The sequence below is a fragment of the Myxocyprinus asiaticus genome, chromosome 35, assembly GCF_019703515.2.
Source record: "Myxocyprinus asiaticus isolate MX2 ecotype Aquarium Trade chromosome 35, UBuf_Myxa_2, whole genome shotgun sequence".
Lineage (NCBI taxonomy): Eukaryota > Metazoa > Chordata > Actinopteri > Cypriniformes > Catostomidae > Myxocyprinus > Myxocyprinus asiaticus.
In genome coordinates this window covers 17,687,366-17,707,199 of record NC_059378.1, presented here as the reverse complement: position 1 = coordinate 17,707,199, position 19,834 = coordinate 17,687,366, and the positions used below count along the sequence as shown (strand labels likewise).

Sequence of the window (19,834 nt, the reverse complement as noted above, 5' to 3'; positions counted from 1 at the left end):
TTAGATGGTATAAGTATTGTTGATTAAAAAAATAATAATAATAAATAAATAAATAAATAAATAAAATAAAAAATAACAAAAAAATGCAACAGTAGTTTCCTTAGACAGATTTGTCGGTCTTTTAGGATACCCCCAGCTAAAAGTTTCTGGAATTCACGCTTCCAGGATATTACGTGGGTGGAGGCTTTTATGGTTTCCAGGAGATACTGTGTCATCAATAAGATTCGAGAGGTTTCATTTAAAATTATTCATTGTATTTACCCAGTAAATCAGGTCATAGAAAGATATTGATTTGGAATGTGTGTTTTGTAATTTGAATGAAGAGAGTATTTGTCATCTTTTTTATTTTTTTTAATGTATTTGCACTAAATTGCTCTGGTGTGATTTTAAGGTCTTTTTTAAGGAGATTTCTGGATCTGATATTACTTTGGAAGACAAAAATGTTTTTTTTTATTATTTATTTTTTTACGATAAGCTTTTCTTTTTAAAGAAAATACTATTTGTTTGGTTCTTAATTTGTTTATTATTTTAGGGAAATATCACATTCATAAATGTCGATGGTCAGAAAGTACACCTAGTTTTGTACAATTTAAGTTTGAGCTTTGTCAGTATCTTAAACATTGGAGGGTTTAAGGAACACCAAAGCAAAAAAGCCATTAAATATTATCCTTTTTAAGGTTTAAAGTTTTTGTATTTATTTTGCAATTAGAGATATGGATTTGATTTCAATACCCCTATGTGTATAGTTCTTAATTTTTTGTATTATTTTGTTGTTTATTTTATTTATTTATATTGTTATTTTGACTGAATTTTTTTTTTTTTTTTTTTGCAATTATTGTCATTGTTATTTTGTATTTGATTATTGTGTGATTTGTTAGTAAATAAAGCTTAAAAAACAAAAACAAAAAAACAAAACAAACAAACAAACAAACAAAAAAAAAAACTAGCGAACTGGAGGCTGCCATCTTTGCTCATGGGCGCTCAGTTCCGGGATTCGGTGTCTCGTGACTGATCACTCGTCAATGGAAATAGATATGATGTGCCATAATGTAATGAAAATAATTGAAATTGAAATGGTTCTTGGAGAAAAAAATAAAAAATTGTTGGCTGTCTATGGAGAAACATGCTTTTGCCATCTGGTGGTGTAGTTCCAGCATCTACCAGCAGGTGCTAACGGGGACCTGCTAACCAGCCAATTCCTGACCCCTTGGCTCAAGCGTCCTCAGAATGCTTTCTCCGTCCTCACCTCATAGTAGTGCATTTTATCTACTTCCGGGTCACAGGCTCGAGAACGAAGAATCAAAGAAAGGAGAAGCACCCCAATATACTTCCGTAGAAGTTCTCATTTGTTCTTCTTTCAGAGGGTAAAAAGAAGTGCTGAACAGCCGAGCTGCTAACATTCAGACACCACACTGCTGTGGGAGGTGTTTGGAGGAGCATTTAAAAATGAGGACGCTTAGTTAAACCTTAACTGACATGACTTTTAAATATGTTATCAGTGACTTTATGCCTCATTTTATGAGTAGAATTATCAAGAGATCAGTAAAAGTTGTTTTCAAGCACTCGATGATAATTGAAAGTCATAAATATGCAGTAGAAATATTTATTTTTTGTCTTGTTTACATTTTGAATTCATGGTGCTAATGCGCTATACGTGGCCATAATATGTGCCGGTTACACTCTGTTATTGTAATTTATGATGACACTGATACTACTGCAAAGATCAGTGTATAAAAGTGTTATTGTGCAGAATAAATACAAAATAATGATTTTAGGCATATTTTATGGGGGCAGATGTGTGAATGGCTTTCGCGGAAGATGGCACATGAGTGAATGGGCACTTGAGAGTATTTGAGTAGATTGTACTCTTTTTGTGGACAAATTAAACAACAAAAAAAATCACAGGACATGGTCTTGGTAAATTTCTCCACATAAACGATCATACAGAGGAAAATTTGCACCAGCTCGTTTATAACTACACACCGGTGTGTTCTCGTTGACTGATTCTGACTGACTGAACTACATAAACAGAATTAGCTGTAGGTGGAGCTCCAGCTCACACCTACCGATGACGTGGACCAATGGCAGTAAGAAGTTGTTTAACAGCTGGTTAGAAGTTTTCCTAAAAGTTCGCCCACGTGAGCTGTTACGAACCACCGAATCGAACGCAAAACACCATTTTGGGATCCGTTTGTTCTTTGATTTCGTATGAAGTATATTTGGGCCTTTATAGTTCTCTCCTTTAAGAGGATAATATAATTTTGTCTCTGATGAAGAGAAGTTCTCTCTTGTTGTGAAGTTCAGTTGAAAACAGCTGCCACATCTCAAATTTACCTGTTATTACTATAAAAACAGAATAAGTGAGGCGGCTTAAACATTTAAAGGGATAGTTCACCTAAAAAAAAATGAAAATTCTCATAATTTTCTCACCCTCGTGCCATCCCAGATGTGTATGACTTTCTTCTGCAGAAAACAAAGATTTTTAGAAGAATATCTCAGCTCTGTTGGTCCATACAATGCAAGCGAATGGTGACCAAAATTTTGTAGCTCCAAATAAGCATACAAAGGCTGCATAAAAGTAATCCATAAGACTCCAGTGGTTAAATCCATGTCTTCTGAAGTATAGAGGGCTAGATGGCGCTAGGAAGTGTAATCGAGCATGAAATCATGATAGCCAATGATCCTGCTGATGTCGAGATTAATAGTAAAAAAGGAGTAACATTTTAGTCAGCCAAAACCAATTGGATCTCTTTAGAAGACATGGATTAAACAACTAGAGTCTTATGGATTACTTTTATGCTGACGTTATGGCTTTTTAGAGCTTCAGAGTTCTGGTCACCATTCACTTGCACTGTATAGACCTTCATTTGTCTTCTGCAGAAAAAATAAAGTCATACACATCTGGGATGGCATGAAGCGAATCTGAAGCGTTCCAGTTGGTTTTGGGTGAGAACAGACCATAACATAACATAAATCCTCTTTCACTACAAATCTTGACAACAGCAGTCTCTTTGGTAATCATGATTTCAATCTCGATTATACTTCCTAGTGCCATATCGAGCTTGAAATCATGATCCAGCCTAGAGACTGCAAAATGTACAGTAAAAAGGGAGTTACATTTTGATCTGTTCTCACCCAAAACTGATAAGATCGCTTTAGAAGACATGGATTAAACAACTGGAGTTATATGGATTACTTTTATGCTGCCATTGTTATTTTTGGAGCTTCAAAATGTTGGTACCTATTTACTTGCATTGTGAGGACATACAGAGCTGAAATATTCCTTTAAAAATATTAATTTGTGCTCTGCAGAATAAAGTCATAAACATCTGGCATGGCATGAGGGTGAGTAAATGGTAAACTTTCTTTTTTGGGTGAACTATCCCTTAAAGTTCTGATCATAATTATCTCTAATCTCTGTACATCTCTGGCCCAGCTGATATCATAAAACTAAATTCCTTGAATTTTCTCTTATGAAAATTATGGTACATTATTTGAAATCACTATTTACATGTGTATTCATAATGTGTGTTTTATGTCTTTGAAGACACTAATTTCAACTGTGTGAACTGGTACAATGGCACAATTTACATTTCGGGTAAACATTCAGTTGACTAGTTTAAAAAATCTACACAAATACGTAATAGAGCATGAGCAATCATACATCATGCATACAAATCAAACATACTTTTCTCACACTATACTTTTTGTCCATCTTTTTTCTCATCTTCTTTAATGAACATCAATTTAATTTTTTAAACAAAACCACATTTCAGGGAAAGATTCAGAGACAGAATTTGATGATCATGATCTCACATAACGAGCCAGACCGGTGCATCTCATCAACAGTTACCATGCCATTGAACAATCACTTATGCAAAACAGGTTAAACAATTTAAGGCCTCTTAGTTTGATACCAGGTTAAATCATTATTCTGTGGGCCCCGATTAGATTTGGCCCGAAAGCCATTCAAGTGTGATTTCCACAACAGTAAAATCATTAAATACATCTTATAAAATGTCTAAACAGCTTTGCATTATTATGACATATGCTAATGACATTGAAGCCTTTTTGTGTAATTTAGCTTTCCATTCTATTATTTTTTTCGGCAATTACTGGATGAACCACTGGAAATATGCTGTAGAACAGGTGATATTGAAGTACAGGAGACAAGGGCAAAGATCAGAGATCATACGCATGTATATATATAATCACATTTCAGATTAATTGAAGGTCTCAGAACTAATGCTCGCAGTATACAATATACACACAGTACCATGCTTATGCTTCTTCTTTCCTAACCATTACTAACGAAGGTATTTAGAGCCGTTACCATTGAGTCCATTGTGTTACCAGTGTATCCCAACCTTTAACCCCCATTCTGCCCAGTCAAACTGCAGAGGATTCGGGATAAAATGCGTATATAGCCATTATTAATAAAACTGAAGGAGAAGATCTTTTTTTTTTTTTTTTTTTTTACAGAAAAAAAAAAAAGAAGAAACATCATGCTTGTCATTTCTATTGTTGAATGGAAAGGTCAAGAGATATTTCATGATAAACTTATAATACCACTGTGTGTGAGAGGAGTGCCATACTGAGGGAACAAAGTGTGTACATGCATTACCAGCCCATAAAATATGATATGGAGAATCTTCCATTTCAGTCACAGCTCTGTACGGGTGCTCTTGTGCCTCCTACTGGCAGAATGTGGAACTACACCACACTCAAAGAGTGAATACCAGTCTTGCTTCATAGTGTCTCTATCTCTTGGGTTATTCTTAAGATGAAATTGCAGTTTTGTATTCATTTCTGTTTTACTGAAGATAGCCAAATGACGCTCATTTTGGAGTGAGTGAGCAGGTCAGGAAGGGGTCAAAGTTCAGAGGTCAGACAGGTGGTGCTTTCCGCTGGAGCAGGTAATGGTGGATGTCGTCTGCATCCCTCTTGAGCCAGGCAGCGTTCAGGAGAATGTTCTCGCAGCACTGCTGTACCGTGCGCTCGGCGGCTGGAGCGTGATGACTTTCAAAGAAACTCTGAAAACACAAACATCACACAATTCCTGTTAACTAAAAACCAGCAGGGTTTAAAGATCTCTCTTCTAACTCGTACACTTAAATTTAATCATTTAAATGTAAATATATGCAAATCCAGGTATTTAACATTTTGTGGAAGCAAGTGAAAAGCAAATGATGTTACCTTAACCTCAGCAGCCATTTTATCTATAGCAAACCCATCCACTGTGAGCTACAGTGAAAAAACAGAACACAAATGAAACATTACTAACACTGCTACTTGGTTTAATACTCTAGATAGTTAATGATACATACTGAATAAATCAGGTTTTGCACTATACATGATTAACTTAATGTTGTATATTTTGTGTGTACTGCATTCGTTTTACCTTGATAAGTCTTGATATAAGGAAACCACCCTGATAACGATTATGAAGCTCTTCCCAGTTGTCCTTCACAAATTTCCATGCAGCTTTGCGGCCCTGTTTGCTGCTTCCAGCGACGCCCCCAATTACAGACACTGTGTCCTGGGGACGAACTTCTTCCTAAAAATACCACATCTACTATTACTGTTCACACTTCTGAGATTTGTCATTTGCACAGACTCTGATTAAACCTCAGTTCTGACTGAAATGAGAATGTCAGATTTGAGAAAATTAATTTAAATTAGATGAGAGGGATGAGATGGAACTTTATTGATCTCATCGCCTGTGGGGAAATTGAAGCGTTGCAGCATTAAACTTTAATCACAGAGACAGAAATAACAAAAGTCCTTAAAAGGAGCACTAATTTGTCCCTCATTAAAAAAAAATGTAATCCAAAAGTTTACATACACCTTAGCCAAATACATTTATAATCAGTTTTTCCACAATTCCTGACATTTAATTGTAGAAAACATTCCCTGTCTTAGGTCAGTTAGGATCACTATTTTAAGAATGTGAAATGTCAGAATAATAGTACAAATAATTATTTATTTCAGCTTTTATTTCTTTCATCACATTCCCAGTGGGTCAGAAGTTTACATACACTTTGTTAGTATTTGGTAGCATTGCCTTTAAATTGTTTAACTTGGGTCAAACATTTTGGGTAGCCTTCCACAAGCTTCTCACAATAAGTTACTGGAATTTTTGCCCATTCCTCCAGACAGAACTGGTATAACTGAGTCAGGTTTGTAGGCCTCCTTGCTCGCACATGCTTTTTCAGTTCAGCCTACAAATTTTCAGTCTGATTGAGATCTTTGTGATGGCCACTCCAATACCTTGACTTTGTTGTCCTTAAGCCATTTTGCCAAAACTTTGGAGGTATGCTTGGGGTCATTATCCATTTGGAAGACCCATTTGCGACCGAGCTTTAACTTCCTGGCTGATGTCTTGAGATGTCGCTTCAATATATCCACATAATTTTCCTTCCTCATGATGCCATCTATTTTGTGAAGTGCACCAGTCCCTCCAGCAGCAAAGCACCCCCACAACATGATACTGCCACCCCCATGCTTCACGGTTGGGATGGTGTTCTTCGGCTTGCAAGCTTCACCCTTTTTCCTCCAAACATAACAATGGTCATTATGGCCAAACAGTTCAATATTTGTTTCATCAGACCAGAGGACATTTCTCCAAAAAGTAAGATCTTTGTCCCCATGTGCACTTGCAAACTGTAGTCTGGCTTTTTTATGGCAGTTTTATAGCAGTGGCTTCTTCCTGGCTGAACAGCCTTTCGGGTTATGTTGATATAGGACTCGTTTTACTGTGGATATAGATACTTGTCAACCTGTTTCCTCCAGTATCTTCACAAGGTCCTTTGCTGTTGTTCTGGGATTAATTTGCACTTTTCGCACCAAACTACGTTCATCTCTAGGAGACAGAATGTGTCCCCTTCCTGAGCAGTATGATGGCTGCGTGGTCCCATGGTGTTTATACTTGCATACTATTGTTTGTACAGATGAACGTGGTACCTTCAGGCGTTTGGATATTGCTCCCAAGGATGAACCAGACTTGTGGAGGTCGACAAATTTATTCTGTAGTCTTGGCTGATTTCTTTTGATTTTCCCATGATGTCAAGCAAAAAGGCACTGAGTTTGAAGGTAGGCCTTAAAATACATCCACTGAACACCTCCAACTGACTCCAACTAGCATATCAGAAGCTAACTGGCTAATTGCCTAAAGTCTTGACATAATTTTCTGGAATTTTCCAAGTTGCTTAAAGGCACAGTTAACTTAGTGTATGTAAACTTCTGACCCACTGGAACTGTGATGTAGTCAATTAAAAGTGAAACAATCTGTAAAGTTTCAATAAGACATGACATAAAAAATTAGTGAGTGCACCTTTAAGTAAGTACCAACAGAACATAAATTCAATAAAAAAGAGAAACAAAACAAGAATATAAAGTATCGTACATTGTGCAATAGGTTTCTTGAGTATTATACAGTACAATGTGCAATAAGTTACTGAGAAGTTGTGTAAATCAGCTGTGTTGACCAAGTATTGTGCATTAAATTGTGCAAAACAAGTAGATGCACATAACAAGTATTTATGTGGATCAACGAATGTCTTTATTAATGCTGTCAGTCGATAACATTTTTGAATCGCGATTAATCACATAAGTTTTCATAATTGAGATAAATCACAAATCTTTCAAGTACTGAAATTAGACTCTCTCTACATATACTTGTTTTCCAGTAAAAATGCACTTATTTTCTTCTTACGAAAGAAAACAAAAATATATGTAACAATAATGCTTTATTAACATTGTCCAAACAGAGCCTTCAACAGTATAAAGATAAGAAATGCACTAAAATAGCACCAATACAAGTAACATTAAACGTTTTGCAAATTCTAAGTGGGAGGTTGACTAACTGAAAGAACTATACAACCATAGGTTGAGTATACATTGCAATGGGCATTAAATCTCTTAAACTCTCATCCTCCACAGACTGTGGCTATCCACTTTGCTACAGCAATTGTGAAGCCGCATTGAACGCTTTGAACTTCACATGAAAAGCACCTGCAAAAAACATCTCATACTGTATTTTCGTGATAGTTAAAACTTGACGTGCTTCTGTGGTAATTACATTGTGCCAAAAAGAGGCTGCAAAGTACTTGATATCTTGGGTTTGTTTTGTACAACAAATAGCGTTAAGAGGTCCTTTCCCCATCAAATGATCACTGACACCGCTGTAGCATGTGTGTTTAGTGTAATGACTCCGGGAAAACACATCAAAAGGTTCTGCCATACTCTGACCAGTGTATATGCTGGTTTATACTTTTTTAACATTCATAAATTAAGAACTATTAAGAATAAGTATTATTAATGCATTAAACTTTAATTAATCGAATAAATTCACTCGTTAACTTTGACAGCTCTAGTCTATCTACATTAATTTAAAAGATAGAATAAATACAACTGTACAATAATTAAAAGAACAATAAATGTGACTGGATGAAAAAAAAGAACATTAGCTCATGGTATGGTTATACATTCTGATAGCAGCAAATAAAAGGATCTAATAGGGTGAATCTTATGAAAACATGTCCAGGTCATGTTTTACCATAAAAAAACAAAGTATATTTTGCATAAAAAAATCCCATTTCTTGCATTATGACATTATTTTCTTGACAGTAAAGAACAATTTCCACCCCCACGTGTCTTTAATACGTACAGATTTGGTACTTTTTGTAATTCCTATTATTCATAATGGTGATTCTTATTATATTGTAGTTCTTGTAATACAGCATTTATTTTACCAAATAAAAGTCAAATACTGAAATTACTAAAATGCATTATTTTAAAATCAGCATAAATTTAATGCAGTACAACAAAAAAACTACCATGATATACACTGATCAGCCACAACATTAAAACTACCTGCCTAATATTGTGTAGGTCCCCCACGTCCCGCCAAAACAGAGCCAACCCACATCTCAAAATAGCATGCTGAGATGCTATTCTTCTCACCACAATTGTACAGAGTGGTTATCGGAGTTCCTATAGACTTTGTCAGTTTGAACCAGTCTGGCCATTCTCTGTTGACCTCTCTCATCAACAAGGCATTTCGTCCACAGAACTGCCGCTCACTGGATGTTTTTTGTTTTTGCCACCATTCGGAGTAAATTCTAGAGACTGTTGTGCGTGAAAATCCCAGGAGATCAGCAGTTACAAAAATACTCAAACCAGCCTGTCTGGCACCAACAATCATCCATGCGATTATCAAATCAGCCAATCGTGTGGCAGCAGTGCAGTGCAGTGCAGTGCATAAAATCATGCAGATATGGGTCAGGAGCTTCAGTTAATGTTCACATCAACAATCAGAATGTGGAAAAAATTTGATCTCAGTGATTTGGACCGTGGCATGATTGTTGGTGCCAGATGCAGAAGAACAGCATGTCAGAATGCTATTCTGAGATGTGGATTGGTGCAGTTTTGGCAGCACGAGGGGGACCTACACAATATTAGGCAGGTGGTTTTAATCTTGTGGCTGACTGGTGTATAAACACTTTATAATTGAAATAATATAGTATATATATATATATATATATATATAAAAGTATTCGCTCATCTGCCTTTAGACGCATATGAACTTAAGTGACATCCCATTCTTAATCCATAGAGTTTAATATGACATCGGCCCATCCTTTGCAGCTATAACAGATTCAACTCTTCTGGGAAGGCTTTTCACAAGGTTTAGGAGTGTGTTAATGGGAATTTTTGACCATTCTTCCAGAAGCGCATTTGTGAGGTCAGACACTGATGTTGGACGAGAAGGCCTGGCTCGCAGTCTTCACTCTAATTCATCCCAAAGGTGCTCTGTCGGGTTGAGGTCAGGACTCTGTGCAGGCCAGTCAAGTTCTTCCACACCAAACTCGCTCATCCATGTCTTTATGGACCTTGCTTTGTGCACTAGTGCACAGTCATGTTGGAACAGGAAGGGGCCATCCCCAAACTGTTCCCACAAAGTTGGGAGCATGGAATTGTCCAAAATCTCTTGGTATGCTGAAGCATTCAGAGTTCCTTTCACTGGAACTAAGGGGCCAAGCCCAGCTCCTGAAAAACAACCCCACACCATAATCCCCCTCCACCAAACTTCACAGTTGGCACAATGCAGTCAGACAAGTACCGTTCTCCTGGCAACCGCCAAACCCAGACTCGTCCATCAGATTGCCAGATGGAGAAGCGTGATTCGTCACTCCAGAGAACGCATCTCCACTGCTCTAGAGTCCAGTGGCGGCGTGCTTTACACCACTGCATCCGAAACTTTGCATTGCACTTGGTGATGTATGGCTTGGATGCAGCTGCTCGGCCATGGAAACCCATTCCATGAAGCTCTCTACGCACTGTTCTTGAGCTAATCTGAAGGCCACATGAACTTTGGAGGTCTGTAGCGATTGACTCTGCAGAAAGTTGGCGACCTCTGCGCACTATGCGCCTCAGCATCCGCTGACCCCGCTCTGTCATTTTACGTGGCCTACCACTTCGTGGCTGAGCTGCTGTCATTCCCAATCGCTTCCACTTTGTTATAATACCACTGACAGTTGACTGTGGAATATTTAGTAGCGAGGAAATTTCACGACTGGACTTGTTGCACAGGTGGCATCCTATCACAGTACCACGCTGGAATTCACTGAGCTCCTGAGAGCGGCCCATTCTTTCCCAAATGTTTGTAGAAGCAGTCTGCATGCCTAGGTGCTTCATTTTATACACCTGTGGCCATGGAAGTGATTGGAACACCTGAATTCAATTATTTGGATGGGTGAGCGAATACTTTTGGCAATATAGTGTATATATATATATATATATATATATATATATATATATATATATATATATATATAAATAAATAAATAAATAAATAAATAAATAAATAAATAAATAAAAGAACTAGGGCTGCACAATTTATCTAAAAATCAAAATCACAATATGACCATGTGCAATTATTAAACAGGAAAGGGCTGTGATTTAATAAAATATATCAAGTATGCGCAGGCTGGTCACTTCAATGTTTATGTCCTGTCTGTATTGTGTTCTAATTCTAAGAGCAGGCACGAGGCTCACAGTAGCTGTGTCCAAATGACGGACTATACACTAGATAGATACTTGCACAATACACTATGCACTCAACATGTATTGTATACATTTTCAAAGTGTAGTACCGTCCCAAATGGAACACTTAACGTTTTTCAATTACATGGAGGCTTTCACTGTTTAACAGCTGACGGAAGTGACGCTGTAAAAGCATGTGATGTGTTGCCGCTAGCTTTAGCACGTTAGCCAACCTCACTGCAACACTTGTATCTCAAACAACGTACATATTCACAAAGCGTGGAGTGATTTGTAAGGTGCTATCTTCACTTAAGTTTAGCTAGTTGCCACATTATCCATTTTTTACAACTGTTTTGTCAGACCAGCATTGCAGCCAGGTAACTCCTCCCCTTCCGCTACGTACAGCAAGCCTCGAGTGCATAAAGTGTCCAGTATTCTACACTCCGTTTTGATGGTTAAAAAGTATCATCCAGGTACTCGTAGTACACTTCTTTTTGTTGCATTTTCAGTGTTAACATACTACTTGCACTACTTACACTGCAAAATGGTGTAGAATAGTACAGAAGTTCGATTTGGGATGCACATAGTGTTTACTGGTTACAGAGCGGCTAAGTGCACACACCGTACTCAGTAACAGATGTGCTAAGAGTTTGGTTACGTTTGCTAATGTAAGCATGCTGAGTGGGTTGTATTTAAAGCACTACAGATTTACTTTAATTTCACTTTTGCATAATTACAAATATGTTGGCCCCTACAGGTTAATATACAAATACAAATAATATACCCCATGGCACCGGGTTTTTGTGGACGGAGGAGGAAAAGATGTTACAATAAGGAGCACATTATACAGCTCTTTTGAATGTGAACTCAGCTACTAAGGACTAGCTGCAGTTGTCTGCCAAAGTAAAAGCTAAACGGTAGTTCCTTGGTTTAACTGGACTGCATAGCTGTTTTGTTTGTTTGCTTTTGGCTGAAGTGAAAAAGGTCTGATTTTGGTGTGAACCCAAAGTTTTTTTTTAATTGGCAGTAGAGTATGGACAAATAATTTCCAAGTTTTGGTCAAGGATATATTTTATTTTAATAATAAAATACAAAAATTGCAATATGACTTCTTTGTATAGTAATAGTGCAGCCCTAAAAAGAACCCTAATGGTCCAAAACTTGCCTTTATTGTTTTTTTAAGCAAAATATCATTTCTTGTTTTGAAATTAACCAAAAAAATAAAAATAAAAAACTTTTCTAATGTGTCCTTCCCTTTACCGTTCAAACATTTCACTCATAAAAAACATGTTTCTGGTGCTTGAATATTCTCCACAGCCTGACCTATTTTCTACAGTGAGTGTGTGTGTACATGTACGTACCGACAGGGCGAAGTTGAGCACTCTCTGGATGAGGTCAGGCGCAGGGATGGCTCCCAGCACTCGCTCGATACGGTTCTTCTCCTCCTGCATGTCTGCCTGCTTATGAAGCTGAACAGAAACATGAGAAATGCGGCATTAAATGATTGGCAGGGGCAAGATTCACAAAACATTCTTAACAATAAAATTCTTAACTACTGATTTCTTCTTATTTTCCAAATTCCGAAAAAACTTAATATTGTGCATTTCCTAAAAGACTTCATAAGAATGTCGTGTGTGTGTGTGTGTGTATATATATATATATATATATATATATATATATATATATATATATATATATATATATATATATGCAGTTGAAGTCATAAGTTTACATACACTTAGGTTGAAGTCATTCAAACAAATTTGTTTTTAACCACACCACAGATTTCATTTAGCAAACTATAGTTTTGGCAAGTCGTTTAGGACATATACTTTGTGCATGACACAAGTAATTTTTCCAACAACTGTTTACAGACAGATTGTTTCACTTTTAATTGACTATATCACAATTCCAGTGGGTCAGAAGTTTACATAGATTAAGTTAACTGTGCCTTAGAGCAGCTTGGAAAATTCCAGAAAATGATGTCAAGCCTTTAGGCAATTAGCCAGTTAGCTTCTGATATGCTAGTTGGAGTCAGTTGGAGGTGTACAGTGGATGTATTTTAAGGCCTACCTTCAAACTCAGTGCCTTTTTGCTTGACATCATGGGAAAATGAAAAGTAATCAGCCAAGACCTCAGAAAAAAAAAAGATGGACCTCCACAAGTCTGGTTCATACTTGGGAGCAATATCTAAATGCCTGAAGATACCACGTTCATCTGTACAAACAATAGTACGCAAGTATAAACACCATGGAACCACGCAGCCATCATACCGCTCAGGGACGAGACGCATTCTGTCTCCTAGAGATGAAGATAGTTTGGTGTGAAAAGTGCAAATCAATCCCAGAACAACAGCATAGGACCTTGTAAAGATGCTGGAGGAAACAGGTAGACAAGTATCTATATCCACAGTAAAATGAGTCCTATATCGACATAACCTGAAAGGCTGCTCAGCAAGGAAGACGCCAATGCTCCAAAACCGCTATAAAAAAGCCAGACAATAGTTTGCAAGTGCACATGGGGACAAAGATCTTACTTTCTGGAGAAATGTTCTCTGGTCTGATGAGACAAAAATTTAACTGTTTGGCCATAATGACCATCATTATGTTTGGAGGAAAAAGGGTGAGGCTTGCAAGCCAAAGAACACCATCCAAACCGTGAAGCATGGGGGTGGCAGCATCATGTTGTGGGGGTGCTTTGCTGCAGGAGGGACTGGTGCACTTCACAAAATAGATGGCATCGTGAGGAAGAAAAATTAATTAAATCACTTTTATTGTCACACAACCATATACACAAGTGCAATAGTGTGTGAAATTCTTGGGTGCAGTTCCGAGCAACATAGTAGTCGTGACAGTGATAATTATGTGGATATATTGAAGCAACATCACAAGACATCAGCCAGGAAGTTAAAGCTCGGTCACAAATGGGTCTTCCAAATGGATAATGACCCCAAGCATACCTCCAAAGTTGTGGCAAAATTGCTTTAAGACAACAAAGTCAAGGTACTGGAGTAGCCATCACAAAGTCCTGACCTCAATTTGATAGAAAATTGTGGGCAGAACTAAAAAAGCATGTGTGAGCAAGGAGGCCTACAAACCTGACTCTGTTACAACCAGTTCTATCTGGAGGAATGGGCAAAAATTCCAGCAACTTATAGTGAGAAGCTTGTGGAAGGCTACCCAAAATGTTTGACCCAATTTAAACAATTTAAAGGCAATGCTACCAAATACTAACAAATTGTATGTAAAATTCTGACCCACTGTGAATGTGATGCAAGAAATAAAAGCTGAAATACATAATTCTCTCTACTATTATTCTGACATTTCACATCCTTAAAATAGTGATCCTAACTGACCTAAACAGGGAATGTTTTCTATGATTAAATGTCAGGAATTGTGAAAAACATAGTTTAAATGCATTTGGCTAAGGTGTATGTAAACTTCTGACTTATATATAATATTACACTTATGATAAATTATAGGTTTGTAAGAATGTTCCTAAGAACTTTCTTTTTTTTTTTTTTTTTTTGTTTCTTGAATCTGGCCGTAGATTCCAATGTACTGACATTCAGTGCTGGTTCTAGTTTTATTCAATTGCATCTTAAAATACTTTTGCTGTGTAGTGTTTAGAAATGTGGCAATTGTCACCTTAAGCATGGTGTCAAGCGTTGTGCTGTCTCCGTGCTTTAGAACTGTTAGGTACACCTAGAATGATAAAAATAACACCAATGTGCAGATACAAGACTATTAAGAAGAATTCAGGATAACCAATCACAAAATCAACTAAAACACATTCACAAATAAAACAACTAGGTTTGCATCATCAAAAAAATGCAGTGAATATGCAGTGTATGAGGGAGGTGCTAGAGGACTTACTGGACTCCTGAGGTCTGCAGACAGAATCTTTTTACCCTCCACATGCTCTTTGAATCTCCGCCGTGCCTCCTCCAGAGTGGCCTTATGCCCCGCTTTACCCAGTTTCCCCAGCACCAGACCTCGCAGCAGGGCATCCAAATGTCCTGAGAGAGAGAAAAAGAGAGAGGCAACAAAAGAAGAGTAAATAATATTCAGTGTCTCGTGGCAAATAAATGATAGACTAAAAACAACTGATTGACCACTGAACTTGTAAGGGACATAACATGGGAAACTTGGTCTGTTGAAGTACTCTAAAACAATGGTTCTCAACGGGTGGGTTGCTGGTCTGTTCTGATAGGGTCGTGGGCAGACGAGAAAAAAACTATGCTGATTGCAAAAAATAAAACGCAATCAATAATATCATGCAAAGTCAGAATAGAAAAATAAATAGGCTTATCTCCTTTTAAAAGGTTGACGTCAAAAGCGGTGTGTTCAATCAAGTAATTTAGCACAAATTAATCTGTAACATGGCAATTTAGTTAATACAGTATTTAGCCCCATTAGGCTGTTGTTTATGCATTTGTTTATAACATGGTCCACACCGGACCATGTTCAAGTGGAAACACTACTGGAATCATTACTAACCCTGTTCAGAACTGTTTGGCCCAATGGTGAAAAGCACCTTAAGGTACCTAATAACAAAGCTCTTTCCCCAGTCCACCCAAATAATTTATTTACGACTAAGCTGTAAAGATAAGTCATTCAGAAATTGTCATACTTATGACATTACAACATTACAAGTGCAGTAACATATGACCCACATCAAAGCCTATTCTGTATTCAGGGACTTGGCAAGGACATTGTTACTCATTTAACATTAATGAATTATTTAGATAAGGAATTGTTAACGTTACAGTTGCAAAAAAGAATAAGGTCACAGAGTAGGTTGAAAATGGTTAGACAAACATAAAAAATTATGCAAGAAACCTTGACTTGTGAGTGGATTTCAGGATAAAAATAAAATACTACAGAAGTGCAGAACTCTCACCCTCTCCAGGCTTGCTGTCCCAGCCTAGCTTCAGCCCAATAGGGGTGAAAAGATCTCGGATGAACTCCTGGATGTCCTCATGATAGTCGGTGTGTGAGAGCAGAGAGGACAGAACACCAAGATTACAGCTCAGGTCACTCCAAACCGTGTAGTTTGGCTCATTCACAAATGCTTCCATCAGCTTTAACACCTCCACAGTACTGATCATACCTGCACGAGCCTGGGGGCATGAGAGTGTAAGACAGCAAAACACTATTACAACCATAAGATGTAATACAGGGAGAGGATGAAAGAGAGAACAGAAATGGATAATGATGTTCTCGAAAACCTTTCTTTAGCAACATCGAAAAACAGATTTGTAGCTTGAAAAACACACAATTACAACATTGCTCAACACTCAAAAAGACAATCATACAATTATCTTTAGAATTTCAACAAAGGATCAACTTATTCAACATTTAACCCTTTAAGCTCTGAGGGTGTTTTTAAAGATTTCCTGTTTCAGTGGCATACTGAGGGTCAAGTGATTGCCATCATTTAAAAGAAAACTTGTAACAAAATGTAATGATATAGATTATGATAAATCTGAGACTCTCAGCCTAAGAAACTGCTGAAAAAAAGAAAAAAAAAAAAGAAAAAGAAAGAAAAAAAATGAACTTTTTTTGATTTCACATGATAGACCTCAGGGTGTAAATAAGGTGGCTCTGAAAAACTGCTTTTGTTTTGTTACCAATCATGTCACCTGTAACTGAGTAAAGTTTTGTGTTGATACGACAAAACAATCCAAAGTTACAGCTTTACAAACATAATTTATCCTAGTGTCCACAAGCCTCTCCAAACAAATAAAACATAATAATTGTATATAAGAATGAATTACACATGCAAACACAGCATTGACAAGAGGTTTGCATAGCATGCAGACATGATTTTAGTAATGAGATTCTGTGCCTTCTGAGTCATCATGGAGTCTGTTTCAAGTTCTTGGATCTCTTGGGGCCATATGTACATTGACTGATCACAACCGCTAACGTGTTTGTAGCCAGATAGTTTGTGTGCACGTTGTGCTTCATGTGGGTTATCTTATGTTCAATACATCCGATTACTTTGTTTGTGGGCTCGTTTTTAAGATATTTGACTCCTCTAATTAATGGTATGTGATATTTTAAGTTCTGTTTATTTTTTGTGAGGTTATAAGCGAAAAAGTGGCATATGAACGACACCTGTTCACATGAAACATGTATGTCAAGAACATGTACTTAGCTATTACTCGCTATTATTTTATCTGTGAGTAAAACAAATAGGCTGGTTGTATATTACTCTTTGAGAGCTTTCTAACAACATATAACACATGGCTATTTGATGAGTTTGATGTTTACCAATTACAATAATTTGTACAGTGCAAAACTGTCAAAAACGCAACACTTCTGGAGTCACGTGACGCCATGCGAGGTTTGGACCTGTGAACGTCGAGCTCTGCGCACTTTGCTAGTTTTAATACTTTTTATGTCATAAACCGGTGAGATTCGACACACCCTGATCCTTAACTGTTCTAGGAAGACAAAATGTCAAAGAATTCAAAATTCTTGGGCTCTGGAGACATTAAAAAAAAACCACTTATGTGCTCAAGCTGATGCCTCTGAGCAGCAGGCCGCAAGCCAGGGAGCCGATTTGGGATTGAGAAGTGCGGGAAATTCAGCGAGAATTGTTGAATATTTCAGCAATGCTGACGAAGGTTATTGCTGACTTGGAGGATCTTGCTGTAATACATTGATCGATCACTGCCATGGAGACGAAATTCACTGAGGTGGTTACAAGAGTGGGGGATGTCGAGAAACAGATCGATTATCTGGAGTCATTGGAGAGGGAATTAACTGTTAATCCGCTAGCCACCAAGGTGGATTTGGAGCGCATCTGGGAGAAGCTGGAGGACTTGGATAACCGTAACCGGCAGAATAACATACAAATTGTTGGAATTCCTGAGGATGAAGAAGGTCGGGATATGGTGAAATTCCTGGATGGGCTCTTCCCGAGTCTGCTCGACATAACAGGCCATAAACTGGAAATCGAGCGAGCCCCGATCAATTCTGGCCAAATTTCTAAGATCATCTGATAAAGATCTCGTGTTACGCGAGGCGAGGAGTAAAGGAAGGCTTTCTTGGAAGAACCACAGCATTTTCTTTTCCCCAGACTTTGCGAATTCGACAAGAGAAACGTGATCGATTCAAGGAATGCAAGAAACTCTTATATAAAAAGAAGGTCGCTTTTGCATTGATGTTCCCAGGCAAATTGAGAATAGATGCTAAGGATGGCCGCAAAATATTTACATGTCCACAGCAAGCGATGTCCTTCATAAAGTCAATGGACTGAGTAAGTTATTTTGTGGTACTCACGTTGCAGCCAAGTGGACCAACTCACTGATCATTCACTTGACCATCAGAGGAAACGGAGCTTTTTTTTGTTTGTTTCTTTTTGTGCTGGTTCCGCCTAGCGGCTGGAGTTGTTTTGTGTAGTAGCACTCCTTCGGGACAGTGTTGAGGATGAATCTGCACGTTCTTTGTGCTTATGCCTCCTATTGGTTGGAGTTTGTTTTGTGGAGTATTTCTTGCAGGACATTTGAGTGACTGGGTCATTTGTTGCACTCATGTAGCAGTCGAATGAGCCGGCTCACTGAACATTCGTATGACTGCCTGAGGAAACTGAACAGCCTTTTATTTTTTATTTTTTTTGCTGGTTCCGCTAGCGGCTGGAGCTTGTTTTGTGGAGGAACACACCTTCGGGACAATTATGTGGATGAATCTACACGTTCTTTGTGTTTATTCCACCTATTGGCTGGAGTTTGTTTTGTATAGAAACACCAGACTTGAGCAATCCGACAGCAAAGTTGTCACGGAGGCTCTCGTAGGCGTACATGGACCCATCCAGTAGGGACTTTAATTTTTTTTCATCAGTCCATAATATTTATTCTAGAATAGATTTTTTTATATCTAAGTCCCTCATTTCATCTGTTGTTGATTGCTCAGTTGGAAACATCTTAGTCTCAGATCACGCCCTGGTGAGTTTAGAGGTGTTGCCACATACGGAGAAAAAGAAATCATATAGTTGGCGCTTCAATGTATCCCTTTTGCAAAATCCTGAATTCCAACAAATGTTAAAGGCTGAAACCAATGTTTATATGGAGACCAACTGGTCCTCAGTATCCTCTGTGGGCATGGCTTGGGAGGCACTTAAGGCGGTTCTTAGGGGTCGGATCATACAGTATGCCTCATTCACCAAAAAATCCAAAGCACGAGAACGTGGAGTTGGAAGGGATATTAAAAGTGCCGAGGCAGAGCTGAAGTGCCGAATGTCGTCTGATGGCCTCAGAAAACGGACCCGATTAAAATACAAATATAATACTATTTTGTCACGGAAGGTGGATTTTTGGCTATTCAGGGCAAGACAGTCATACTTTGAGTTGGGGAACAAAGCAGGGAAGCTTTTGGCTAGATATATAAAGCAGAGTGTCTTTTTCTACCATTCCCTCAGTGAAATCTGCTGGTGGTAACATATTTACCTCGGCCATTGTTACTAATAATGCTTTTAAAGAATTCTATCTTAATCTCTGTAGTTCCATGTCTTCGTCTACTGATGAAGATATTAGAAACTTTGTGGAACCATTAGAACTCCCTAAACTGACGACTGAGCAAAAACATTCTCTCGATTCTGAGATAACCTTGGAGGAGCTTGGCGAGGTAATTAAGGGCTTACCTACAGGCAAGGCTCTGGGGCCAGTCTAGGGCTTCATTTGGAATGGTAAACGTCCCAGATTACATTTCAACAAGATACATGGGCCTACTTACAAAGGTGGGCTAGGTCTACCCAAGAATTAGTTTTATTGCCTCGAGCA

The 19,834-nt window shown here is 37.9% G+C and overlaps 2 protein-coding genes across 2 annotated transcripts in view; one reads left to right on the top strand and one right to left on the bottom strand.

Moving 5' to 3' along the window:
* The window catches only part of mrpl4 (mitochondrial ribosomal protein L4), a 170,384-nt gene that overhangs the window by 63,760 nt on the left and 86,790 nt on the right, over positions 1-19,834 (top strand). The window lies entirely within an intron of this gene.
* The window catches only part of LOC127425801 (puromycin-sensitive aminopeptidase-like), a 40,899-nt gene continuing 24,641 nt past the window's right edge, over positions 3,577-19,834 (bottom strand). Inside the window, exons 17-23 of the mRNA XM_051672060.1 lie at positions 15,949-16,168; positions 14,922-15,064; positions 14,694-14,750; positions 12,408-12,515; positions 5,402-5,557; positions 5,197-5,244; positions 3,577-5,033 (exon numbers count right to left, since the gene is read on the bottom strand). Of these exons, the coding sequence (XP_051528020.1) occupies positions 4,887-5,033; positions 5,197-5,244; positions 5,402-5,557; positions 12,408-12,515; positions 14,694-14,750; positions 14,922-15,064; positions 15,949-16,168 (879 nt within the window). The 3' untranslated portion in view covers positions 3,577-4,886. The remainder of the gene's footprint in view (positions 5,034-5,196; positions 5,245-5,401; positions 5,558-12,407; positions 12,516-14,693; positions 14,751-14,921; positions 15,065-15,948; positions 16,169-19,834) is intronic.